Raw genomic sequence first — 27809 nt, forward strand, 5'->3', positions numbered from 1 at the left:
AGTGTGGCGACGACTCTCGCGATCGACGGAAGTAGTGGAGCTGTTTTTCTCTTCACTTTTTCCATATATTCGATTGGAGGAAATCGCAAGTTCGCACCGTTAATTCTCCATCGATATCTTCTCGTAGGAAGAGAAGAGAAAGAACGAGAAGAACGTGTAGAGCTGTAGAAATAAAGTCGACGATTTCACTCGGGATGATCGAAGTTTTGGAAAGGAATTGAAAAGCACAATTTCATCGACAGTCGATCAAATTAGTTTGCTTACAATATCCAATTAACCAAGAAACAAATTGAATGCGCAAAGATTGTTTTCTTACCGTCCAAACGAGTGAGAGAGAGAGAGAGTGTGTGTTCAACAGGCGATTTGAGGAAACCATCTTCGAGATTCGATTCTGTTCTTTCGCTTTCTTCACTGAGAAAGATCTTTGGCGTAATTCAGGGCTTGAAGGGCTCACCAAGATATAACTGATCAACGCGTAGCAACAGGTTTCACTGAGATTTATTTCGATCGTTCGATGAATACGAGCTGTTGGACCGTTGCGCTGGTTGTGGCCTGCTGCACATGCAGCTTTCTGGCTTGAATAAGGGCTCCACTAAGTGCAGGTAGTCTTACAAAAGGGTCCAAGTACAACGTTGTCACGTTTCTCGAGAAACTCGAGGCAGTGGCCTGAATAACAGCAACAGCGCCTGTTGAAAAGCAAGAGGGCGATAATAGTGTACCAAAGATACATGATAACGTGTAACGATACACGAACCGAAGATCAACACCGAGTCACTCTGAAAAAAATTGTCGCCGCGAAATGATGTTTTAGCAGAAAAGTTTCGAGCTGTCCTTTCCTCTATTTGAACTCCCTACTTTTGCAAAGAGGAAACGAAAAGGATATAGGGGAGAATCGACGATTGCTCGACAAAATCAACGACTGTCGGCCAGAGTGATTCATATGAACAATGAAGTCTCTGAAGAATCGTTTTTCACGACATCGTGCTTTAGAGATTTTCGCTTGAGAACGAAACAATTCGAAGATATTGGGCATTGTTTGGAGATTCTTCATTGGAGATTGGATAAGATACACACGCTTGAAATATCGATTATTGCGTAAAGGAGAAACGAGAGTCGTAGAAAATGTCGCTCACCTCGACGGAGATTTGGAACGAAACCTTGCCGATGATTAATTCGACGCGGATCGCTCCCCTTTTAATATCTCACCCTGTACTGATGTCAAAGAGGCACGTGACTTTCGCCGCTCAGGTGGTGCTTACACTTGTGTACATAACCGGTGTGATTGGCAACATATCTGCTCTAGTCATTCTCTTTCATCGTGATAAGGTAATAATAAAAGAAAAAATCTGTTGCATCGTGTTACTTTTTTAAAAGATAAACGGAAATAACGATCGATTAATCATATATATATCGATAATGATTCATGTATTAGTAGAAAAGAGAAAAGTTATTTATGTTTCTATTATCGGAAAGTATACAAAGCGATTCCGTAAAATTTAATTGATAATCGATAGTAATCATAGTAAATACTATTATCTGTACACTCGGATAAATATTTGTCTTCGTAAAAACTGCGATTTTAATTGTCGATGACTAATAGATATATATATCAATCGGACATAATAAAGAAATTTAACACACGCGTGATAAATTATTTACAGAAAATAAGTCCAATGTGTCAAAGTAGTAAAAAGATGAAGACAATTCTTGGAAACGAAGAGTAACAAATAGCCATTACGTAATTGAAATAAATTGTTTCAGAGAAGAAATCGAAAACACTTGTTGATGTTGCGTTGCCTGGCGATCAACGATCTCGTCGCATTGTTAGGGATGCTGGTACAAATGTATATCACGATCTATGTGGGCAGCGTGATATCCACTCGAGGATTCTGCTCTCTTCGCGTGGTGTGGAGGCTTTTCGGTTTATTCAGTGGTTGTGTCGCCATCGTAATGGCAGCTGAAAGGTGGCTAGCCTTGACTAGGCCCTTCGTTTATCAGAAGGTAAGTCAAGATCCTCGATAAACCTTTATGAACGAAGGACCGACATTAGCTTCGGTATTTACAACGGCTTATCGCCAGATTTTTCTTTCATTTTATGTTTTTTTTTTTTTTCTCCTCTTCCTGTCCTCGTATCTCATCTAACGTTCTCATTTTATCCCGAACTAAATCCCTGTGAGTAACGAGTTTTGACCGAATAGTTAAAATATCATTTGAGAATAATATATGCAAATAATATATGCATACCAGAAAGTGTTGAATTAAATTTTTATGCCGAAAAAGGTTTTGTTTTTCTCAACTGGCCATTGATATTCATGATAGCTTATTCTCGCATCAAACCTGAATGGGAATGTGGCGGCAAATATTTTTTGCAAGCGAGGGGCAAATAAAACAAGAACAATCGCTGTTTTAATTGTTAAAAATTGGAGGGTATGTTGTTTCACGAATCAATCCTTGCACAATTTGATTTGAATTGAAATAGCATATACAAATTAGATATTTCGATATATATATATATATAAGATTTTATTTAAATAAGAAATTTTACGCGTCATGACAGAGATAAACAGAGGGAGAAAAACGTCATGGAAACGTAGCCGAACTAGCATCATAGTTTTTATCTATGCGTGATAAGAGTCACGTTACATGGATGTATACATCTATTTGGTATGGACTTGACCCATTCTTTCAATAAACCATATTAATTGGAATTAGTACGAATACAAATTGAATTAATTCTTTATTCACATTGCTATATTATACGCATAGTTATTAACAATAATCATAATGTCAAACTTGTCAAGCCCTGTCTCCGTTGCAACAATATTCCAGAAGAAATAATTCATCGATCTTGCATCATAAATTGGAAATGAATTTCTAATTATTTAACTATTTCTACAATTATTTCTTTGTATATTTAATACGTCACACTATGATTAAAAAATTCATTCATAAGGTTCTGAACATTAACACTGAAAGGTTCCTCATTGAGGATATGAATCACGAAACACTTGAGCACTCTTCTTTCATAGAATATAAACAATCATGCATATTATTAGAAAATAATTAAAAAAAAAAATAATACAAAGTGTCTTCTTCTTACTTGGAAGCAACTGTATCGAATTAATCTTTTTTTTATCTCAAAAACAGTGCTTGGCTAACGGAATCATAGAGTATAATCTTTCGTATTAAATCTTCTTGAGAATCTGGAGATATATCTGCGGTATTGATATAAACAGAATACGAATATTAACTCTGTCACTTCGACGTAGCCAATGATCCGTTTGAGTCAATCTACCGCCATTTAAAACGCAGCGGAAACAATTATTTAAACCGACTGCGAAGCAAGTGCTTCTCTAATGCAGTTCGACTACCAAAATGTATATCCTGTTTGTTCTTTTAATCGTTGTTCCGTATGTCTATTTACGATTCGAGCAAATTTAATACTTGCAACACAACAATCGAGAATCTTTCAAAATATTTAAATTATTCTTATCACGATTATTTTAAATTTTGCAATTTTCTCTTTTCGTACATTCGAGAATTTAAATATTGCGAATAAGAAGTTTGATTAAACGAGATCATAGGTCGTAATAAGAGGCGAAACAAATGTCAAATTTCCCACGATAGTGGTAATCAGTGACGGCTTTCGAAAGTCCTTAAATTATTTCCAAGAAGAAGAAGAAGAAACAAGCGCGTGATCAGCTAATTATTTCGCGGTTGATTAGAAAAAACTGTGTGCCATGTTGTTGATACTGTAACTGTAGCTTGTCTTAGAAATGGAGACACGTGTGTTTTTATCGTCGCTGAATACAATTGTACTGGTTGCGTCGAGGTGAAAAATTCGTGACCCATATTATGACCCAAATATGGACACGCGTCGTGCCTATACCGTTTTCGATCGATCGATCATCAACACTTTGTTCACTCAATATTTCTCTAGATTATTTGAACAATATACCGCGTTAATACATCTTTTTTCAATATTTTAACACGTTCAATTTTTATTTCGATATATTTTCTTAAAAATTCGAATGTAACGCTATAATACATAATTATCATTTATCCAATTCTTGCAGAAAGTAATACGAGAGAAAGGATCGTGTATTTAATTAGATTTAGCAAGCTTTTGGAATTGCTCAGCACGTATCTTAATTCTTGGCAGATGGAGAAGATTCAGGGTCAGTGAAATTAATGTAAACCGTATTTCTGCACTGAATGGTCATTCATCCTGAGCCTTTTTCTTACGATACGTGTATCCACACACGTAGTGTTTCGTAAAATCATAACGAAATTTGAAAGAACATCTTCAATAATAATAATAATAATAAATAAGTAGAACCGAAAGTAGCTTCGTAAATTATCATATCACACTCTTACCCTTATCCTTATTAAACCACATTGTAAATATATAGTCACATTGTAGCTATCAATTGAAATAATCTTCATAAGTTACAATCACTTATTCATACTTGTAAAAGTTCCACGCTTATAACTCACAATTAACTTACTTAACTTAAATAAATATGAATATAGATTTCCTTCATCCAATCAATATTTTTCCAATTATATACGTATTCTTCATTTCTCGTTATTATTTAAAAAAAAAAAAAAAGAAGAAGAAGCATAAGAACGAACATGTTCACAACGAAACTTCGTCCACTTGGTCACTCATACTGTTATTTTCCAATCGTAAAAATAAACCACAATCAGTCGTTCGATTCAAAGCAAGATTGAAAGGGAAACTAGGAAATCCACTCCTCTTGTTAGCATCCACTCCAAGGGGACACTTCTAATACCACGAATCCGCTATAAATTTGTAACACGATAGATTTTTACCTTTCGAAACCCGATGGAACGACTTCAAGGATACAAAGATACGAAACGATGATTATAAAGTCGACGAACCGAGGATTAGTAACGTTCGAATGCGGCTAGATCGGCTCTCCTCTCTATACCAAATATAGCTTGGAAATCTCGACGACACTTTAACGACACTTGGGCCACTTTAAGTTTGATAAAAATGTAGAAGAGTTAGAATGGCGAGGCTTCCAGCCAAAGTAAACTGGATCGACGATCGAGCAATGCGTAAAATTATCTTTCGGTGATTCGAAGAATCTCTGTCTTCGAAATGAAAGTGTTAGCGAGCTCGTTAAATTATGTTCAAAATGAATGTACAGAATCGATGAGTAATTTACAGTGTTTTTCGCGAGGAATTAATATTTCGTTTCTTCCTCCTAATTTCTAATTTTGAAAAGAGGTTAGAGGATTGATTCACATCTAATCTATGAAATATATCACGTAAAACAAGAGATTTGAAATTCCTCCACAAATTTTTGCGTTCCTTGCGAACCAATGAAATGAATGAGATTTAAAAATTGAGGATTATGACGTCTTAAGATTTTTTTTGGACTATTTTAAGACTATTTTTAGCAGGCAATTAATATGAGAAGACGTATCCTTGATACGTGGGAGAGAAGAAAATTGTGGGGTTAATGTAATCTTATAGAATGTTGTGTAAAAATGCCTGAATGATTTTTTAGAATGATTTTATGAACAACAGTATATATATCATAATAATTAAAAGTTAATCATATTGTTAAATTGATAGCGTTGTGTAACGTCATAGATTTATCTTGCATTCGATAATCATAATTAATTGTTAACAATTAATATAGATATTATTTGATATTAATATCTTTTATGTAGGAAAATTTATACATTTTTATATATCATATGTTATCAATTAAAAAAAAAATTCAATCATAATTTCTTTTTAATTTTGTGATAGAATAGCAATGTTCGAGCGATAAAATATTACGCATCACGTTTGTTATTTATCGTTGAACATGCTTATCCTGGTTATCTTTATCTAGCATAACATCTTTTCTTTCTGAAGAAAATTTATGATTATCGTTCGTAAGATTTTCGCTTGTATTGAAATAAAGTATGTAGCCAAGTGTCGACATTCTCGTATAAAGGGGAAACACAGCTGTGAAAATTCGTTTCCTGTTGTTAACTAGGTAAATAGACGATGTTTTTGCTCGTCTTCTCTCCGTTAGCCTCATCAAAAAGAAAGAAATTATTTTACGTTCTTTGATTTTAATTAAGAAGAAGAAAGAAGATATAAAGAATTACTAACTTTTCAGTTTGATTCATTTATATCATTCGCAATATTAAATTATAATCTCCATTTCTTATTTATTATTTTTAAAAAATATTGATAAATAGTGGTAATAAATATTCATATCTTATATATAGAAGAAGAAAAAAAATCTCCAAACATTTCATTATCATCAAAGTTGCATCATCGAAGAAAGAAATTATTCAATCCTCATCGTCATATATTTCAAACTTAATACTTGTAATACTTATCCAACTTCCCGATTTTGGCTTCTCTTCAACAATATTTTCTTTGATGGAAACCAAGTTAGACACTTGTTGATCCATCTATCTAATTCAAAATTTTTAAATTTCTTCGTGTTAAAAAATAAACCTCGTGTTATTAATCCTAAAATGTCTGAGATGTTTCCATAAAATTCTGTAAATATTGAAATAATATTAGCTAAACAAACAATTTACCGTATAGTCTTGAAATTGAAATTTTTTTCTCGAAAGATAAAAGTGACAGAAGCAACAGTATAATAAAGAGGCCTGTACAATTACAGTTTTTTTTCTTTTTTGCTTTGTCTACGTATCAAACACGTCCAGCTTCTCCTGTGAATAGACCTTTTCCTCCCCTGAAAGCACTTAACCACCTCCGCAAAAGAATAACGAAAAATCCTGAGTGGAAGGTTTCATCCCTTCATTTTTCGAGAAACACATTTATCAGGTTTGTGAGAGATGATATTGTTACGTTTGCTTCATGCGTGAATATGAAGGTATATTATACTATAAATAAATCAACCTGTTAATAATCTTTTGTATGAAAAATAGCAGAGAGTGTAAAAAAATGTATCATTTCTATGAGTTTGATTCTACTATAGTTTTATTTATAGTAGCTTATTTATTTTCTTCCTCTTTTTAATTGGATTTCGCTACTTCGCATGTTTGAGATGAATGAGAAGAATTATATCACAGCATGAAATAAGCATCAAAGAGGACTAAACTACTAAAGAGAATTTACATTAATCAAATAAAATTAGATATACAAGAATGATCCTACTTAATGAAAGATTTTTGGGATCAATTCCAATATAAATATCTTAGTAATGTATTTATCTAAAATTTTCAGATAACTATACATCACATTGTTTGACAAATACAAAGAAGCAGAGAAAATCAATTTATCGATTAAAAAAAAAATCGAGGATTTCATATATTCTTTGCGTTAATAAAAAATCAGAGGATTAGAAAAATTCTGGCTACAAACTATAAATGAAGTTTAAAATTTATTTAAAGAAAAAATTATATTTTCCCAAACGAAAGATTATCTTTATACCTTTTTAAGATTTTCTCTGTTTGTTCTACTCTATTATTGCAAACTAAATACCTATATCAATATATTATTACGTCAAAACAACTTCTTCCAAAGATGTTCTTCGTCAAAACATAAATCTCGAAAATAGTATGTTCATTAGATAACAAATGACGTGATAATTTGCACTAATTTTTAAGTTTGACTCAACGATATAGAATTTCGTTCTGCAAATACCGAATCTTGCTTTGTTTGGACTTCGAAAATCATCCATCCTTTTCACGTAAACAAAGATATAACGATTTCTTTTTCCGCATTTTTCCTACACCCAAAGTATCTAAAATAAGATTTAAGATAGTCAACAACGTTTCAGATCAACGATCCTGAAAGTGACGCAAATTAGAAGTTCATCTATTTTGAGATGCACGAGTCTGAGATAAAAAGAAAAATATGTGTAAAGTTTGATCGCCATTCATAAGTTTCTGTCTGGTCTTCGATCCAAGTTTACCGAAACACCGGATAGCTCTCTGTATTCAATTGCTCAATTATTAACAATCGTTGGCGGTCCATTAGAATCGAATCGATATTCTTCGTCTGTTTTTCGCCACGCGTCATCGTCCAAGTTCATTGACTTTGCGTTGAGCAATGATCGATGGGATTCGTGTCCAAAATAGACATGTGGCTCGGTGTGATCAAAAGTTTTATTTATCTCTATTTGTGTAATATGCAGTTGTTTCTTTCAATCAAAAAATTATGGTGTGCCGATTAGAAATAGAAAGTATGAATCGTTACGAGATAAATTTATAATCCTTTTATTTTGTATATTTATTAATTTGATAACTTGACTAACTTTGTTACGTTGTTTTTTTATCTTATTTCCAATTCTTTCGCTTGCAAATTAAAAATATAATAAAAAAGAATTAGATTTTGAAACATCTTCACCTTAAAGGATACAATCAATAGTAAATGGCAGAAGCAAATGTATTAACTTAGTCCTCTTCCATCCCTCATTTAGCCCGAATTTAATTCGTCCCTCGACGTGAAATTGACACAATGATGAAAAAAAAAAAAAAATCAATAGAACGAAAAGATAAGTAAATTCAAACTTCTTCATTGATAAATAAAAATATTAAATTTCTCTCTATTCGGGAATAAAAATTCCTAATGAATTCCTAAATGAAAGATCAATCCGAAGAACGGAAGAGTCTTTTAACTCTGTTTATTTCAATATGTCAAATTGGCACGAAGGATTCCCTAATTTATTTCTCACATAAAATATCATTCTCGTGCTACTCAATCTGTGACACCCATGTGTTCTCCAGCAGGTGACGTATCCAATGATTGTACGTTGCATGCTGGTGCTCTGGTTGGTCGCTCTGGCATTGACAAGTATGCCAATGATGGGTTTTGGCGTGTACTACAAAGGTGAACGATGCGTACGGTACAGGGAAGCTACCGAGCCAGCTGACATCGCCTACGCGTATGTTTGGTTCGTTTTCGGTGAGTATAGAACATTATTGCGATCGATAAATCCTTGAACGTGTCTCGACTACCGTATCGCAACTTAAACGCGGCCAAACCTTGATTATTGGAACCTTTTTCCCTTGAACCGTCAATTAACGACAAAAGGAAATTAAAAAAAAAAGATTAATACCTTGTAATAATAATTTTGTACACAATAATTGTGTACAAAAATTAATTTCGAAGCTATTTTATTAGTTATCCAATTGATTTTTTTAATAATTTTTACAAAGGTATTGTATTTATTTTGAAAATATTAATGGTTCTTTCAAATGTTAGGTACGGGTCTCTGCCTGTCGATAGTTTGGTGCAACCTGGCGGTTTCCAGGGCGCTTAGCAGGCTAAGTCGCAAAGCTGGCGTCCTCAGACGTGTAACGAGATCCTCCTCGAGGGCGAAACCGCTTTTGACAATGACGGGACCAGCGCCGGAAATCGTCACCACCGCTGAGGAAAGGGCATTCGCAAGATTGATGGCCGTGCTATCGATATCGTTCGTCGTATGCTGGATGCCGCAAATGGTAAGCGATCGATCGATGGAAGTAATTGATTGAATTAATTCCTCCCAGCCGGAACACCTTCGCCAATTAAACGACGCTCGCGTCTTTTTGGCCAAGCTAATTAGAATTCGTGAAATGCGCCACTTCCAATCCATCCGCTTTCGAATAGTTTCGATAAATACGTTCGTCCGTTAGAGAAATCTTATTGTTTATTATACTCTTGAACGTTAAATTTTGCTTGAAAGAAAGATTGATATTTTATAATTTTATATTTCAATTTTTTCAATAATTCAATTAAGTGTTACGAGTGGCAGATTCTTTTGATAAGGTTGTTTAATTATCGAAATAGAAGCAGTGATTTTATATTTTCATAATTAACGAAATATTAATGATATTTCGAGAAGGAAATGTCTATGGGAGAGGAGTTTCCGGTTCTTTTATGGAAGTAATAGCGTTTACGTGAGGCGGTTGCTAGAGATCCATTTGATGATAGCATTTGTCATATCTACGTCGTTGAAACATCGATAAAATTTGCCATCATACCCGCCGTGACGAGATTTTAAAAGTGAATCAATATTTTTTTATTCCACACCATGTCCTTAAAGTGCCCATTTAATAATTCGTGATCGGACGATATTTAATTCAATTTCAACCCTTCTAGTGCAATTAATATGTATAACGTTAATTGATGTTAATTACTTCCTTGGATGAAGGAAATAAAAGGAACCGTCATGCTAATGTGGTTAAATATACCGATGGATCAGAATAGAATCTTTATTTAGCTTTGATTAAAGAAAGCATATATTTAAATACTTTAACAGTGAAGAAGAGACAACCGTTAGAACGTATCTCGTTCTCTAATATCATTTTAAAAAACAAAAATAATCTTTAGGATATTTACAGAATTATTTTTTTGTATTATTCTCTTTTTAAAATTTTCTAGAAATATTATATATATATTTTTTTTTGTTATAAAACAACTTCAAGATCTCTCAACAGAAAATTGTACATTGTAATAAATGTTAATAGCAACAACACAACAAATACTTTCTATTAATTTAAATAGAAAATTTGTAAAAAGAATTAAAAAATTTTAAGTTCTCTTCGACTAAGTTGTTTCCAAGTTCAAATTCTGGATATACAAGAAAATTGAATAAAAATTGAATTACAGTATTCAATAATATTTAATAAAACATCGAAGCAGTAAGATTCGCAAATCTTATAAGATATTTCGCATAATTCCAAAGGGATCATTATCATTGCTTCGAGCTCCCGCATTCCTGAATTTTTAATTCGATGTAATCACGATGTATGTATCCTGCCGGCAAGAATACAATCGCCTCGAACAATGCACTCGGTGGTACGGCGGTTGCATACTCACGAGCATTCCCCATTTCCATCTCCTTATCCGCTCAGCATCTTATTCCAAACCGTTTTCCTCGCGCGACGTGTAAATTTTCCCCCGATTCCTGCGTTCCTGCGTCGATTCGAGTCGCGCGCGGTTCACGTTTGCGTTCCTCCGAACTTTCGCGTCGAGTTATTCGTTCCCGTTCCTCGAGTGAGCGCCTTGAAAGCGAACGAACGACGGAAAATAATGTATAACGATTTGCTCGCGCAAAATTGCGAACGTGACGCACTTCCGGCGCCCAGGACGAAGGTTAAACGCGATTGATTTAGTTTGGAATATCGTCACGTACGATCGATAATGGTTTTGCAGAAGGGAACAGGATGTGGAAAGATTTCGAGAAATGTCGAATGAAAATTTTCCACCGCGTCTTTTCATCGGCGACAGTGTATTTCTGTCGTTGACCTTTATCGCGTTGGTTCGAAGCTGATACTATCCGTGACCGTGACCACTTTTCATTCTACGTCATTTTTAGCTATGTTACTTAATTGTAAGGCTTGATTTCGGGAGATTGTTTCTCAATTTCGTAATCAATTTCATAATCGATCGAGCGAACCGAATTTCCACGAACGATATGCGATCAGTGGAATTTTTAATTTTAATTAAAACGGGTCACAAGTTATAAGATAATTGTCCTAATTTGTCGATTTAATAGCACAACTCTTGGCAAAAACTATTTAAAGCAGAATAATTCTTTTTTTAAATTGGAAAAATTACAATTGAAAACTTCATCGAAATTGTTTTCTTGCTAAGGGATTGTATCATTAATTGATAAGTTCATAATTTCATTATTATTATTATTATTATTATTATTTTAAATGAAGTGTGGTTTCGAATGAATGTTAATAAAATTATCTCCATTGTCCAACACGAGATTTGTAACTTTTGACCAGCAACCAGATCAGATTATATTTTGTAACGATGTTGCAACGATAATTGGCTATCACGAAATAAAATCACTAATGGCGCATTTATATTCCCCGCAAAAACCCAATAGAATTGCAAATCTGTTAGAGTCAAGTGACAACAATAGAAAGGCATTGGTTAACAAAAATTATCGCTGCTTTGTTTCGACAGATTTCCATCCCATTGGCACAATTCGCGATGCAGTTGCCAGAGAAGGCGTTACTCGTGCGAAAATTGATTCGTATATTTCACCTGGCCGCCGACGTGCTCCTTTGCATTCACTTCACCCTGGATCCGTACATTTACGTGTTGCTAAGGATGCCACGGCCGAGATTCCGCCTTCTGAAACCCCTGTGCAAGATCTGTTGGCCAGCAAGAAGCCGGTCGAGCTCGTTCAATGGTGAGTCTGGTCAATCCGAAACCCAACTTTCGTATTTAGAGGAGATGGGAACAATTAGTCACGCAAGTGGGACCGATCGCGTAGAGATATGAGATTAATTGTGCGGATTTATTTATTTCCTTTTGATATTATACCGTGATAATTAACAATATATTATTAGCGATAGTATTTAATACTGTGTTAACAATAATATTTAATATACATTAATTTTGTTAATATGTTAATTAGCTAATTATTGTCTTAACATTATTTTCATACTGAAATAAACAGGAGATTACCACTCGTCGCAATTGCGTGACTTATTCTGCATTCTACAATCGAGAACCTTTCCAATTAACCATTGTCTTAATTTCGAAAGATCGAACAATTAAAAAAAAAAAAAAAGTGATGTTTGCTCCATTTATTTCTGGTTTCCAAGATATAACGTAACTTCTAAATATATTCATCCGAGGAATCACGTATTATACGATTGTCTAATGGCACGTGCAACGAGGAAATGAAAAGATCTATACAGTAAAGATGCGTAAAGGGAAGGATTATTTCATCTCTCGATGATTCCTTCGTTGTCTAGCTACGATTAGGGAAGTTTTACACTTTGAGACTTTGAAAATTCGACTTTGAATCTTCACGTAACACATCACCCTCGTTTCCCTAATCATTTTGTATTCTATCGTAACTTATAATAAATCCTCGTTATTGTAATCAATATTGCACTCAATATCCATCTTCTAAACAATGTGATCTACCATAATCTACTTTCTAATCTAATCCATCTTATCATCCTTGATTCGTTATAATTCATCGTACTCTCCTTTGCCAAAAGGAAAATTGAAAGAATAATTTTAATCTTTTAAAAGTTTTCGTCTAACGAGTGATGTTACTCAACTTACTCAAACTCGTAAACGCAATTATCATACCGATCAGTTTCTCGATAGATTAACAACTTTTGGCGTGGAGTGGTATTCCTCTTATCAGATTTTTAGATTCGATGTTCATGATTCCATCACCGATTGAAATGGACTCTCTAACACCTGACAGGTACCACAGACCACCAGGGCAGCAGTGGTGATCCGTCGACCCCGATCACCGAGGCACCCTCAACACCCGTCAGCGAGGAACACGATCCTCCTTTAGTGGCGGTGTCGGTCTGAGACAGGCTTCAGCGAATGATCTTCCTGAAACGGCTCAAGAGTCACGATGGTAGCCAGGTTTGAGCTGCACACTCTTCGAGAACGTTGGAAGATCTTCGCTCGGTATACGCAATTGAACGAAATTCGATCGAGCCGAAAATTATATACTGAAGGCAGCAAAATATCGAAATTATCGCGAAATTTTAAGAATTCTTGTTTTGGCTAATGATCAGAAGAGTATTTGATCCTTCACTTTATTCTTCTTCTTTTTTATTATTATTATTATTATTATTATTAATACTCTTTCGTATCCTTGGATCCATTTTATTCATCTGGAAAAATTTAAAATTGTTTTTTTTTTAAAAAAGATACATTCAAATGTGAAATTTCTTACGTCGAATGAATCCAAGGATACTAATTATTGTTCAAGTATCTCAGTGGAATGGTTTCCTCCTCCGAGGAATTTTCAAGATTACGCAGTGAATCCTTGAGGAACAAATCAGGTGCGTTGAGATTGATACCTCGCTGATTTTTCGTGTACAATGTTCACGTGTTCGAATGTTCTTGTTTCTTTTCTTCAGTTTCCATGTCACTGTATATGATCCATTGTACAGATCATTTTATTCGTTGTAATTTCATGTATCTTTATATTCTTTTTATTAATTGAAAAAAGAAAAAGAAAAAAATATCACGTATCATACTTTATATCGAAAATAGATTAAAATTGCACAAAATTTGTAAAAGATCAATTATCATGTATCGAAATTGAGATTCTTATTTTGTTTTTTTGTTACTGAATTGTATCAAGAAAGTAAGAGCAAACAGCATTCCAAAAAATTATCATCGCAATGCGTGATGCGTGTGTCGTGTTTGCCACTTGTTAATTTTGTAAAAATTCATCAAGATTCTATAAAAATACCCGATTCTAGTAAAATACAGAAGACTCTACTCGTTTGCAGCTTGCAAGTGAGAGTGAGTGTCGTTTTTTTTTCAACCGGGTATTTTGAAAAAAGAAATTGTAAAAATCGACTTAAAATTTTCTTCTTATATATATAAGAGTATATTCATAATTAAAAATAATATTAAAATAAGTTTATTAAGAAGTATATTTTAAGCAAACTTAACGAAATCAAACGAAAAACCATCAATAATGCAAGTATCGACACACATTTCTATCACAGTTGAATAAATAATGTCTAGTCAATAAAGTAATGCAAGCGTGCAGTAATTTACGATAAAAGAGCAAAGAATGGACATTTACCAAAGTATTAAATATTAAAGGCATATTTTTACCGTATAATGTACTTCCGTAAATAGAATTTAAGAAAGAAGAGCATTATATATATATATATATATATCTTTTCCTTTTCTAAAGATATATACTGATAAAAGTACTTATATATACAAATAGATTAATCAACAATCTTGTGATTAACATGACGTTACCATAAATTGTTACTGACTTTATCACTGCAGTCAGTATAACTCATCAAATATCTTACCATCTTCTATTGTATCGATGTAATATTATTAATAAATTTTAATCATTTTTTTTTTAAATACATATTCAAATTCAAATTTTTGAATAACGTAACGTTTGAATTCCGCTTTTATTTTTTCTGTCAATATTCAACTCTTATAAATAATCGATCTAAAATGATTTCTAAAGTACATTAGCAACAAACAAGATTTTATTCGATTCTAATGTTCGCAGAGAGAAAGGAACAAATTAAAGTGAGTGTGTTAAAACGTGAAAAACGTGAAGAAGGGTGCAAAAGAGAACGAAATAAGAATGGAAAGGAAGGAGTACATATAATACAAATATATTTCATACGTAATTACGTATTCTCTTGCTTCTAGACACTTAACAACAATTAATCAATAACTTACGGGACGCGATCGTTGCTGAATACATGACACCTTTTATGTTTAGTTGTATTGCACACTAGAAATATACCACAGATGCATTCGTACACGGTATCAATCGGTGATACGTCTGGCGTACTTTCACGTATACCTTAAGTATCTATACAATAAATAATAATTCGACTTTTTTTTTCTCTCTCTCTCTCCATTCCACTCGTATCCCATTTTACTCAATGATCTATAATATCTTTGTTCAATTCCACACTCACAAAATACACAAATCGTAACGAAATTTCACCATTTATATCATTCCTCGACTATTTTAACGATGAAAACAATTGTCCTTTCCTCTCGATACAGGCAAAATATATCACCAAAAAATCGTCCATTCCTTCGATGCACTCTTTTTTTTTCTAATGTAACGACCACCATCTCATTCCATACGATTCATCATCCCACCCACACACACGTGTCACTGATACTTAAGAAACGATATGATACCAAACATTGGCTCAACGAGAAAACTGATTCTCGTCGCAAGGTCGAAGGCAAATATCTCTCTTTTCTATTCCATTCGTTCATTCACGAGTTCACACGCGCGAAAACACGTATATACGCCTCTCTACGATAATAGAAATCACACTGATAAACAAAATATAAGCCCCCGTACGCGGTCAATGATTTTTCCACTAGCAACAGATTTTACCTTGTTTCGAATAGGCTTGCGAACAATGATGATTTATCACACGTACAGGTATGTCGACATTAATTATATACACATCGAAAAGGTGTCTCTGTCTCTGTGATGATCGTAGAGCGAATCTTGTGATCGTTTTACTTTTTTTTTCGAGCCGTCGAGAGAGAAATCGAATTCCTGATTGAATCTTTTTCGGCGGAATATCGATGTTTGATCAGGATGATGGATGATGGATTTTTGTACGATTAGAATTGAAGAGTGGATATAAAAAAGGCTATATGCACTGGAAATTAAAGATTTATCGAAAAGATTTCAAAATTTTTGTCTTAAGTGTAATATAGTATTGTTAATTAATGGAGAAAGGAATTTTTATTATGGTATTCAAAGCCTTTTTCATTTCCAATCTTCAAGCCTCGAAATTCATTAAAGTAATTCAGAATCAGTCTTGAAGCATTTGAATCGTTCGCTCGGCTCTTCCATTAAAAACGACAACAGACCTTGGAGACATTTCAACAAACTTTTACATATTTTTTTTATGCTTTTTTTTTCTTTTTGCATATATATTTAAACAACACATCCATACGATTCTCTTTCAATTTTCATGATCGAAGGATGACAAATTCGTAATTTATAATTTACAATATCTTTTACAATCATCAAACGGCTTCGTAATAATCCTCCAAAGTATACGTATCCTAAAACGCCTAACCTTGGCTCCGTGAGAGATCTAAAGTTGGTAAAATGAATGGAAGAAGATTCGTGAATCGACAAAGATTCAAAAAGTAACATCCGAAGTTGTAAAATGTCCTCGGCTTTTCAAACGAATCATCGTATTAAAAGTGCAAAATTTGAAAAATTTGCGATTCTTTCTTAGTTTATCAAGGAACCGATCGACGTGCGAATGCGAATAATTCTCGTGCGGAAATAATCAATTTCGAGAAATCAATAAGGACGAAAGTGCGCAAATCGAAGATACGATTAAACATCATAAAAATCAAGATCTCTATCGTGGAACGCAACACTTGGTCTTGCGTAGCGACTATGTGAAGTATTTCGATATCAATTAATTATTGTCAAACGCTGTATGTTTATTTACGTATGATCGATACATCCTCGAATCGTTCAAACTCGTAAAAAAGTCAGATCATTACTCTAATTGTAAAAATTGAAGCGAATAAAACGCGCGGGACGTGTATAAATAGCTTAATAACTATCGAGAAGTACCGTGAAGGTACTGCAGGGGAAACTATGCGAATTGGCCTCTCGAATTTTGTACCATTTAATACATAGATAGACGAACAAAACGATTTTTCCTCGTAGAGCGTAAGAATTATCGCGACGAAGATGAACAATTCTTTGAAGAATTCTTTGAAGAATTCCTTTTTATCCGTTTGCGATTTATACAATCTCTTTTATTAAGCTTTTAATAATTCTTTTCTTTTTTCTTTTCACTACTTTCAACAACGTCTTCGTCCAAATAAAAAAATATCTATGGGAGGACAAAAAATATTATATTATACAAATTCCAATTTCGTCTCCCTTTTAACAATTGAACAATTCATTCGATCGTTCCTAATCTCTCCTATCCGACCATATAAATTCTAATTCCCTCGATTAACAACAACAACAACAACAACAATATTATCACGTTCCAATCCGAAATAAATTGATTCGTGGCCGAGGTTAAATATTTATCCAGTCTGAGCTGCGAAGGAAAAAAGAATTTTCACTGGAATTCCATTAGCGATTAAACATGAAACACATTCTCTTACGATCGGTGAATAATTAATAAAACGTGTTATGTTATTACGCGTCTACTACTTGTCGAGCGCGAGGCGTCGATCGATGGACAATGATAAATTCGTTTTGGCACTTTTAACTCGATTAGCTCCCTTCTAACGTTTTATATGGTATTTTTAGGCCAATAGTCACGTAATATAAGCTCGATTCAACGCTCTTCCAGGTATCATAATCCATTTCGTTTCAATGTTTAATTCCAACGTGTAATATTATACATTTGACGCAGCAGGGATATACACTCGCGAGCGAATCAATACGCGAGTATACGATCACATACGATTCACCCGTATACCCTTTTCTCCTTTATTGAACATCGAAGTGTATCGACACATTGAATGATCAGCCGACGAATTAATTGCCGGCGTCATCGAGAGAAAACCAACTTTTTCTATTTCAAACTGGTGCAAAAGTACAAATTTGCATGGAATCGATTTTCTGAAATCAAATATGAAATTCAAAAAGATCAGATCACGTTAAGCGATATCAGACTTGCACAGTTTTTGATGATAGTCTAAGCAAGCGAGGGCTTGAGATGTTCGTCTGGTTTTGAGTTTGATTTCAGCGAACCGATTTTCAGTTCTGTCGCAGAACAATCCAGCAAGAGTCGAATAAATTATGGCAAAGGTCTGATCATTTGTCGTTATTAGACAGTAAAGATCAGAAACAAAACATATCTGGTTCCACGGAGGTTTGCTTCTTGGCACTTTAATAATAACGGACCTCCCTTATCCTGGTTTTGATCCACTCGGCCAAAATCAGCCAGAGAACCTTCCCGCGTTCCCTGAAAAATCGTCGGGCGAACACGTCCTGAACAGTCACGATCGGACAATGACGGACCCGACTACGTGTGAATTGCACACGCAACAATGAATCCCACGGCATGTCGTGCCGATGTGAGTAAAATGCGGCCCTTACCTGTAAAATTACAATTTTAGAAATCAACGAAATGGAATTTGCTTCCTTTAATGTGGAAAATATGTAAATGAAACGCCAATGCTTTGCGACTTCGCATTTCGTAATGATTATATTTCTACGATAAAAACGTACACATTAGAGAAGAAATAGGGATATCATCGAGAAATCAAAAGAGCGCCGTGGCAAAAGATATGAAGACCCCGGATCCGGGATCATCGTCCACGGAATCCCATGAAGTTTCTCTTTCGTTTCTTTCGAGTTTTACATTTCTAACGATGAAATTTGTACATACATATGATCTCAAACGTGTTGAAAACATAAATCTATAAAATCGAGCACAACAATTTGATCGTAACAATTGTTTTTAATCGATCTTACCGAGGGCCGTGCCAGGTCAGATCACACTTTCCAAAGCAGCAGATGATTGGTCGAATCCTCGCGACCAGCCTGCAGCTCGGCGGATGCCTGTGGACCTCTGAAATCCTCGTAACCGTCTCCACCGGATATTACCAACAGTTTTCCACGATTGATGTTGTTCTGTTGTGCTTTGTTAGATTTCAGAGAATATCTGTTCACCTTTGGACGCGGGTCTGGTTTTGGCGGGGTTATCGTTTCCACGCAAGTGAGGAAACGCACGTGTCCGGTATGTCCATGAGGAATACCTGAAAAAAGAGAGACAAAATAAGTGATCTTGAAATCAGAATCCAGAAAACATCCGCATCTAGCATTGACAATCGACAAAACATTTATACTACCCAATTTCCAAACTTATGTCCTTCGATTCTCTTTAAATGAATCTTAACTTCGTGCACGTGGCATAATTCGTGCGAATAATTCGAAAAACGAGCGAAATAAAATCTATCCCTCGGTTCAGAAGCTCTGATTTTCTTGCAACAGAGTATCACAAATATTGAAATTAAATTATAACAAAGATTGAAAGCCTAGTAGCGATGTTTCCGGAAATTTATTTACGCAGATGCACGAGAAGGGATGAATTTTGCAAATGATTGATCGAGCGGACACTCGCGATGTAGCCACGAAGCAATTCGCACAGTGGCCAGATTCTAATTATATCGGAAGCAACGAGCGGCGATTATAAACGATTGAACGTGACGTCAATACGTACCAGTCACGATCGGTGGTTGAGACATCCTCTGAGTGGATGGCTTTATATGGGGAATTGGCACGGTCAATAGTACACCGGCGCTCGTGCCGATCCAAAGCAACTCGTTGCAAGCCAAAAGTGCGGTGACCCTGAGACAGGCAGCCTTGTGCTGTCGTATTATGTCATCGCAACCTGCAGCAAGTTTAAAGCTTCCATTAAAATAAATACCACAGAGTACGAGAGAAAAACAATTTCTTCGATCGTTATATCTGAAAAATAAAATATCGTTTAATATAATAGTTATAGAGAATTTTATGGTAAAGGTAACAACTTTTTCTTACTTTTCTTATATTACTTTTAATAATATTTTTTAAAGGATATGTCCGTTTAAAAATATGTATAAAATGATTATAAAATTTTTGGTATATTTTAAATTGATTCTTTGTGTATACTCAAACAGACCCAGAAATAGGCCAGGACCAGTGTCCCAATTTGTGAACGACAACCGTTAGTCTACTACTAGTGAAAAGAATTTGGAAAGCGAGACTACTAAGGGGAATTTCTTGTTCCAATTTAATGGCCTGTTATCTCAGGTAAAATTCTTTATTTTATCGTCTAACGAAACCTTTAGGTATTTTTTTTTTTTAAAACAACGAAGAAAAATATAACATATTGTACTATTTTATAAATATCTCTAGAAAAGAAACATGTATCACATACTTACATTTACATTTATTACACTACGAAAAATCTTTGTTAAAGTCGTATTGAATGAGATCAAGTTAAACATGTAACAATACAAATCCAATCCAATTGCAATTCCAATACAAAGAATTCACTAGTCAATTGTATAACTCATAGTATTTCTCAAAGTGAAATTATCGAATCAAAGAAAGGAATCTATTTACGATATATTTGATCCCATTTTTAATTTTCTTTTTTCAATCTCTAATTCTCGACAAAAGAAGATAAAAGATATGATTAATTATATGCGAAGAATAGAGTATCACAGGTAGTCAAGACAATGTATCAAGACACGTAGAAACTTACTGGTAAGCATTTTGGTGACAGCTGGTGCTATATTGATATCTGTCAAGCATTCGTAGCTACCAGAATGGAATAATCGCAGCACGGCGCTATTGTGCAAAGAGATCCACACTCCTAATCCACCGGAACTCGCCATGCAGGAAACGGACAAAGATGTGTCGTTGCTAACGGCGAACGTATGCTCTATATCCAACGTGTGGGTGTTGAGAATCTTCACCGAATTGTGGCATCCGCACCAAAGTTTACCGGATACAGGAAGCATTTTAGTCACTGGAGAAGCGACGGTACCCACCGATACCGACGTTGGATCAGGTGTGTTCCAACCACCCACTACAATTATACAACAATTTTATATAAATTAAGACTGTTTGATTTATTGTAAATCACGTGCCAAAGAATATCTTATTTCGAATTTTTACACGAGATTTATTTTAACTTATCGTTTATATTTTACAATGTTTTTATTCATTTCTTTTCGTATAAAATTTATATATGATGACTTACTATGATCTCGAGAATAGACGGTGATGTCTCCATTGGCGAGTGAAACGAACACTTTATTGTCCAAATATCTGTAATAAATGAGAATAAACAAGAAGAAGAAAAAAAAAAGAAATTAAGTTTCATACGAAGCTGTCGCTATAATCGATTAGTTTATTGATAGAATTTAGACGAGACGTGTCATTGTTTTGATATGTTGATTCGATAAAACCCTTACATGATGCAATGCACGCTGCTGTTGTGCTGTATTTTCACTTTGTTCTTTTTTATCCTGATGTTGTCATTGCAATTGTAAACGTGTATACATCCATCTTCGGTACCTAGCCACATTGTTGGTTGATTGACATCCTCCTCTGTTGTAACATTATCGATACTGGGAACGTCGCCACTCAAACTCAGGCTACCCGTATCTGCACATGGAATGTCGTCCGAGTCCGAGTCATCGGAGCTCGAGCTACTGCAAAACAGCTTTCTTAGATAAACCGTGAAATTTACTAAATAATTACGTATTAAAATAATTGCAAGAATTTCCTTAAAAAAAAAAAAAAAAAAATAGCCTCTTAACGTATCTTTCCATTAAAAATCGACGAAAGAAAATGTATTAACAAGAATCATTTTACATTTATGCTTATTTTTACTTAAGTGAACACATTGTGCTTCACAATGGATATATTTTTGAAACAACATATTTCTTTTTCTTTCATAAGATATTTTATAACAAGAAATCAACCAATTATAATTTCAAAATTATAACAAAAATGTAAGAAGTAACGGAATTCTTCTGATTAGAATTTTTTTTGAACATGTACTCAAAACGTGAGATAAACGAAGATTTGAGATCATAAATAAGTGCAGTTGACTCCTCGTTATACAACACTATTTCCTGATTCAAATTTTCAGTCAAGAGTATTACCTATCTAACTGTATGTTCCCGCCACTGGCATCGACATCCTGGACCGAGATGCTTATGCCGCTCTTACTGTTCGCGAATGAAATGTTGTTAGTCACGCACGAATTCGATCTAAAATACAACACAAATAAAGTAAGGCCCCCTTCTACCAGCCTCTACAAAGTATTACAAAAAAAAAAATTCATTATCAGCAACCGTTTCTTCTCTCTTCTCAAAGATCTCGCAAAATTAAATAGTTCTCACATAGCTGCTCGAAACTTTCAATTGTCAGATAGTCACGTGTCATTGGAAGAATAATTTAATCGTGAAAATACTTTTTATTTCATTTAAATTTTAGATAAAATTATTCGCTAATATTTCAACAAAGCTTTCGAGCAACTTTTTTAATGAACGCTTAAAGAGTCGCAGCTCGAGTTTGGTATTCAGGCATTTGGTATCTCACCTTTGGGTGCAAGCTGGAATTCCAGCGACGCACAAGATCCTCGCGTTGCAAACGCCATTGCAAGATGTCACCTGCGGCGGTTCCGGTGTCAGACTCAACACGCACACTTGGCCCACGTAGCCGTCGCTGTTGCACACCCAAACATCTCTCGAGCCTTGTCCATTGGCCAAAGTAGGCGCAGCACAGGTGAACTGCAAGCCAGCCCGAGTCTTTCGAATCGGCAGAGGTCCCACAAATTCTGGGCAGGGCCTCCTATCAGCGGACAACGCTGTAAGTCGAGACACATCGACACAGGTAAGAGCAAGAAAGAATACTTATGTGTAAAAAGAATTTTTTACTTGAATAAGAAAGTAGTTGCAAGTTTGTCTGCTTCTTAATTTAATTCATTTAACCATTTATTTTAGAAAGAATAATAAAAATGAAGAATGAAGAGTGAATCATAAGTTTGAAGCTATTGTCGATTTTAATATTTGGTATATTCGAATGAATTAATGAAAGAAAAAGGAAAGGTTTTAACATTTGGTAAACGCAGAAGATTCGTATGATAAGAAAGATTCATGAAAGTACAAATCGTGCACGTATATTTCTAGTTGAGTCTACTTCCAAATGTGTTGAATTACGGAGGAGAGAGCACGTGTGAATGTAAGAGAATCTAAACAATCGAACTATGAAAGCAAAAGGGGCATAGAAACGTGGCTACGTTTCTAAGAACACGAGTGTAAACTCGTGTGTGAAATCTAGTTTCCTGGAAGAAACGTCGTGTAATAGTATTGAAAAATTATTAGCATGAGAAAGTGAAGGTATATTAAAAAAACAAACATGATAACAATTGGTAATCAAGTGAAAATCGACATTATCTTCGATTGTTTCATTAATATTTACGAGTCTCTGGATAAATTGATGAAGACATCTCTCGGGTACGAATACAAACACTTGTCAACATTTGTCAAGAATTAATGCCTTCAGAACAATACTCGCTAACGTCTTCAAACGCTGACGAAACGTTTGCAAATAGTCTATAAGCGATCAATAGACACGTAACCACCATTCGTATACATAGGCACAATTCCTAAAAAACACGAGCTAAAAGGAATATCCTTCATCTTCGTAAAGAAAACTTCAGAAAAATTACATTTCGTTTGAGCAAAGTTATATTTTATCACCTTCGTGAATTACATTACAGTCCCACTCACCTAACTTTTGTTTAGCCTCGTTGAAACTCTCCTCCCAGCTGGCTCTTTTGTCCGGTTTCGTGAACATCACGGAAATGTTCTCGATTCCAGCTCTGAAAATACACGAAACAGGTGTCACACGAGTCGTTTTTAAGTCACGTTGCATATTGTACACGGTTCGATGCACGTGTACCTGGAACGTGAGATGAACAAAGCGCAAAAATACGTTTATTGTAAAGTTGGACCGCTTTATGAGCGGCTAATGGGATGAAATGTTTGCGTTCGATAAACTGTCACTGTGTGTAATATCGAGCCGAGGATTCTTACGTTGTCATCTCGGATTGTGGTTTGTTACATACGTGAATAACGTTCGAGCGAAGATGTGCGCGCGAACTTTGCGCATAAAGGAATTGGACACAATGGAATTGGAAAGCGGGACTCGTTTAATGGGAACTGTTGTAAATTATGAAAAGAATTCACGAGCGATTTTAAAAGCTTTTAACGTTTCGCAAGTTAACATCTGCGGTGACTGAAACGTTTATTAATAAATGACGATTTAAATATCGATGTGATTACGTCCGTTCAATTTTGATTGACTTTCCAATGCCGGATATTTTTGAATGATCGCTCGACGAATGAAGTCGTTACTTACTGAGTATTAAGCGTTAATTCCAGACAAGCCAACTGCGAATGCGCCGCGTTCCTCTCGGCTAATTGACGCTGCGCCTGGCCCAGCATATCCTTGATGAGATCCTCCAATTGTTGCTTCGCACTGTGCAACGTGGATGCCAACTCCTGAAGTTGGGTCAACGTTGCGCAGTCTTCGCGCAGATGATCCACTTCGCGGGCCATCCGCCTCAAATTTTCATCTTTGGCTGTTTAGAGCAACGTTTCCTTTATTTCAATCTTCCAAACGACTATAGACGAAAAATTTAGACACTCGTTTACCTTTCATAACTTCTAAATCGTCCAATGGTATTCTCATTAGCATTTTGTACTTGTTCGCTTCGAGTAGGCCAACCAGACTATTCGGGCAGGAGCTATTCAGACAGAAAACGAAAGCATAAGTATATAGAAAAACTATAAAATATTATTATCCCTTCGAATTAAATATCGATAATAAGCTTCACCAATTTGAAATCGTACGCTTTCGTTGAAGTAATATCAAGTTCGATGTGAAAATAATATGAATTTTTATTTTAAATGTTTCGAAAGGATATACTCACGTCGATGGTTTTCTGATAGTTCCGCTCCTCCTCTTGATGCTGGTGATAACGAGTAAATCGGAAAATAAGAATAGCGCCCTTTCCTTTCTGGTTCCTTGGTTCGACGCGATCGTGACCAGATCTTGGCGAATGAACGCTCTGCGGCATAGAACGGACTCGTGTCATTTTCAGATGAATCTTTTTTGTTTTCACAGCAATTTCCATCGCGTGACACGCATCGGTATTGGGAATCGATACGGCGTGCACGCTTAGAGGTTGAACACTTGACGATGAAACGAAGAGCCGAGTGCAACGTTTTACGCGCAGCTACTCAATCGAGGGCTCTATTGTGCGGTTAATGTCATTTTAATCTCGTTCCCCTTTATTCCCTCCCGTGAATCGTGCAAAAAAAAAAAAAAAAAACACGAATTCGATGAATTTTAAAAATATTTTTTAATACGTTTCAATTTCTTCCTCGTTTATTTTTCCCTCGTACTATATTTACACGGTATATTAACGAGAAATATTAAACTTTCATAGTAACGTTCAATCGAGAAATTGTTTAAAATAAAAAATTGATATTTAACGATCTTCACGAGAAAATTGAAATTTTATAATATTCAGTGAAGAATGTAATTACGTTCGATTCTTATTTTCCTCATTTTTTAAAAATTCTAAGTCGAACAATATTCTCTATCACATAAAATAAATTTCATCTCGATGGATTTAACTTTATCGAAGAAAAATATAAATTCTTATTTGTTTAATTATTTAGCGTGTACGAAATTTGTTTGTTTTTCAAATTTTTCCCTTAATTATATCAAAAAAAGAAAAAAAAAGTTCACCTGTCGTTCGTCACGATACCAGCCAGTCCTTCGACGAGCGCCTGAACCTCCCTTAACGTAGTTTGCTGTTGCTCCCACTCGAGAGACTCCCTTTCCGTGCAATTGATCTTTACGACCAACTCGTGCACCTCTTTTTGGGCAGCTTGTAGCAACTCGAAATCAGGATGCGTGGTGTCGGTGTGCTTCAACAGCCTCTGGATCAGCAACTCGTAACGGGGTATCTTCTGCACCGGTTTGATCAATAACTGATCCAGTCCAAGTTTCCCTTTGTGCTCTCGTTCCATTGTCTGTCACGATCGAAAGGAATAATGTTAAATCTCTGCGATTTCGGAGGAAAGGAATAGAACGAGAATGATTTCTTTTTATTAAAATTATTATTATCGAATTATTGCAAATTATATTGCAAAAATAATTTAGATTTTATCATTTTAAATTTGGAAAATATTAATCTGTTTGAACTCTGGAACAATGTAAGGAAATTTAAAAAAATTAAATGAATCCACCTTTCTTCGAACAGATTATCTTGTACTTTTTTTAAACATTTAACTAATTAAACAAAATTTGTTTCACATTAGGAAAAAAATAATCAATTGACTTTTATATTTATTAAATTAATTTTTACGATAAATGCTTTAAAGTCTTTAAAATCGATACGTAAAAAAACATAATTATTTTTGCATCAACTTAATGCTTCGTCACAATAAAGGAATATTGATATTATGAATATTTAAAAAAAGAGAAAAAAATTGGAATATTTTTAAACGAAATCTCGTGATTATAAATTCTTCCATTTCTCTTATAACTTAGTTATTTCGAGCGTTAAGAAATTTACGTGAAATGGAGCGAATCGTAATGAAATTAAATCCAAGCTACTATTTAACAATGCAGAAGATAAAAATGCTAATTGGTGGAGAGAGAAAAAAGAATGCATGGCGTGTATACCTCGAGGAATCGCGCGAAAGCCGGTTTCGCTTGGCAAGTCGTTTTTATCGCCTTCCTCGCGGACTTCCAATTATCAAGGAAAAGGGTATATGTCTCCAGGACGACTGGCTTAGTGAACTACAAAAGAATGAAGAATAATATTAATATTAAATTTAAATTTTCTTTCTCTTTGGATTATTTGTACAAAACTTCGTACGCAGAAAGCAGAAAACTTAAATATATATTTTTATAGAGAATCAATATTTTATTAAATAACTTTGTGCAGCTTTTCCGAGAAATTTATTATTTTCTAGTGACGAATAAAATGCTTGTAAATTTCCGGAGTACTTCGAGTATTTTGAGTGAAAAATTTTGCAAAAATCGAGATGAATGACAGTCGAACAATAAATCAGAGAAATGGAATTGAATATTTCAAATGAAAATGTTTTAATATTCTATTTTTTATTCGATAAAAATTATACTTTAAAAACTATGAAAAAATATATATATGAATTATTTTCAAATAATCAATACGTACTATAAAATAAAATAATTGAGTTACAACGATTTAAAAGTTTAATTTAGTTAGGAATTATCAAGCGAGTACTCGATAAGAAAATCGTACCACATCGAGGAAAACATCACCAATCGTCTGTTTAAGCTCCCAAGTATCCAGTCTTTTACGTAATTCCTCCAGGAACACTTCATGATGATTGAGAATAGCGGGAATCTGAAACACGTATATTCGAATTCTCTTTTGATGACTTAGTTCTTTCTAAACTCTATTCAAAGCTTCAAAAGAATGTTAAACATAAATCGTTAGAGAAATAACGGAATTCGTTTTACTGTTGCAAATTTACCAATGGTTAACATCTCTTCGAGGCTTAGATGTACAAAATACCAAGTATCACAAAAATCATAATCTCGCAATGTTAAAACAAAATTATCGTTATTCTCGATAATTATCATAATATACGAATACTTCTATCATGTTCCATTTCAACAAAATTTACAACTCGTACTGTAAAACGTGACTGTTGATTAAACAAAACCTCAAACACGAGTAATCCTATTCCTCTTAATAGAACCATAACAAACGTTTATTATCTT

At 34.5% G+C, this 27809-nt stretch overlaps 2 protein-coding genes across 7 annotated transcripts in view; one reads left to right on the forward strand and one right to left on the reverse strand.

The window, feature by feature from the left end:
- Positions 1-14835, forward strand: LOC100863742 (prostaglandin E2 receptor EP3 subtype). 2 transcript variants are annotated; one of them, XM_012492706.3, is made up of 6 exons: positions 1-1326; positions 1762-2001; positions 8740-8914; positions 9215-9453; positions 11915-12143; positions 13182-14835. In XM_012492706.3, exons 1-6 carry the CDS (start codon positions 1123-1125, stop codon positions 13292-13294), a joined length of 1200 nt encoding a protein of 399 aa, XP_012348160.1. In that variant the 5' UTR covers positions 1-1122; the 3' UTR covers positions 13295-14835. The 2 variants fall into 2 exon arrangements, with proteins under 2 accessions (XP_012348160.1, XP_003698007.1); XM_003697959.4 differs by having other exon boundaries at positions 21-1326; positions 8737-8914.
- A 3574-nt stretch (positions 14836-18409) lies between these two features.
- Positions 18410-27809, reverse strand: part of LOC100869318 (rho guanine nucleotide exchange factor 17) — a 54653-nt gene continuing 45253 nt past the window's right edge. For 3 of the 5 annotated variants that reach the window (XM_012492698.3, XM_086915406.1, XM_086915407.1), the window contains exons 11-24: positions 27325-27429; positions 26721-26837; positions 25779-26065; positions 24955-25092; positions 24677-24768; positions 24381-24603; positions 23750-23841; positions 22557-22824; positions 22118-22225; positions 21422-21661; positions 21208-21275; positions 20707-21033; positions 19678-19848; positions 18631-19213 (exon numbers count right to left, since the gene is read on the reverse strand). In XM_012492698.3, the coding sequence (XP_012348152.1) occupies positions 18951-19213; positions 19678-19848; positions 20707-21033; positions 21208-21275; positions 21422-21661; positions 22118-22225; positions 22557-22824; positions 23750-23841; positions 24381-24603; positions 24677-24768; positions 24955-25092; positions 25779-26065; positions 26721-26837; positions 27325-27429 (2499 nt within the window). In that variant the 3' untranslated portion in view covers positions 18631-18950. Of the gene's footprint in view, positions 18552-18630; positions 19214-19677; positions 19849-20706; positions 21034-21207; positions 21276-21421; positions 21662-22117; positions 22226-22556; positions 22825-23749; positions 23842-24380; positions 24604-24676; positions 24769-24954; positions 25093-25778; positions 26066-26720; positions 26838-27324; positions 27430-27809 lie in introns of those variants that run through there. The other 2 variants (XM_012492699.3, XM_086915409.1) reach the window with 2 other exon arrangements.

This window comes from Apis florea, unplaced genomic scaffold (genome assembly GCF_048593485.1).
Source record: "Apis florea isolate Af1SG1 unplaced genomic scaffold, ASM4859348v1 contig_3775_pilon, whole genome shotgun sequence".
Taxonomy (NCBI): Eukaryota; Metazoa; Arthropoda; class Insecta; order Hymenoptera; family Apidae; genus Apis; species Apis florea.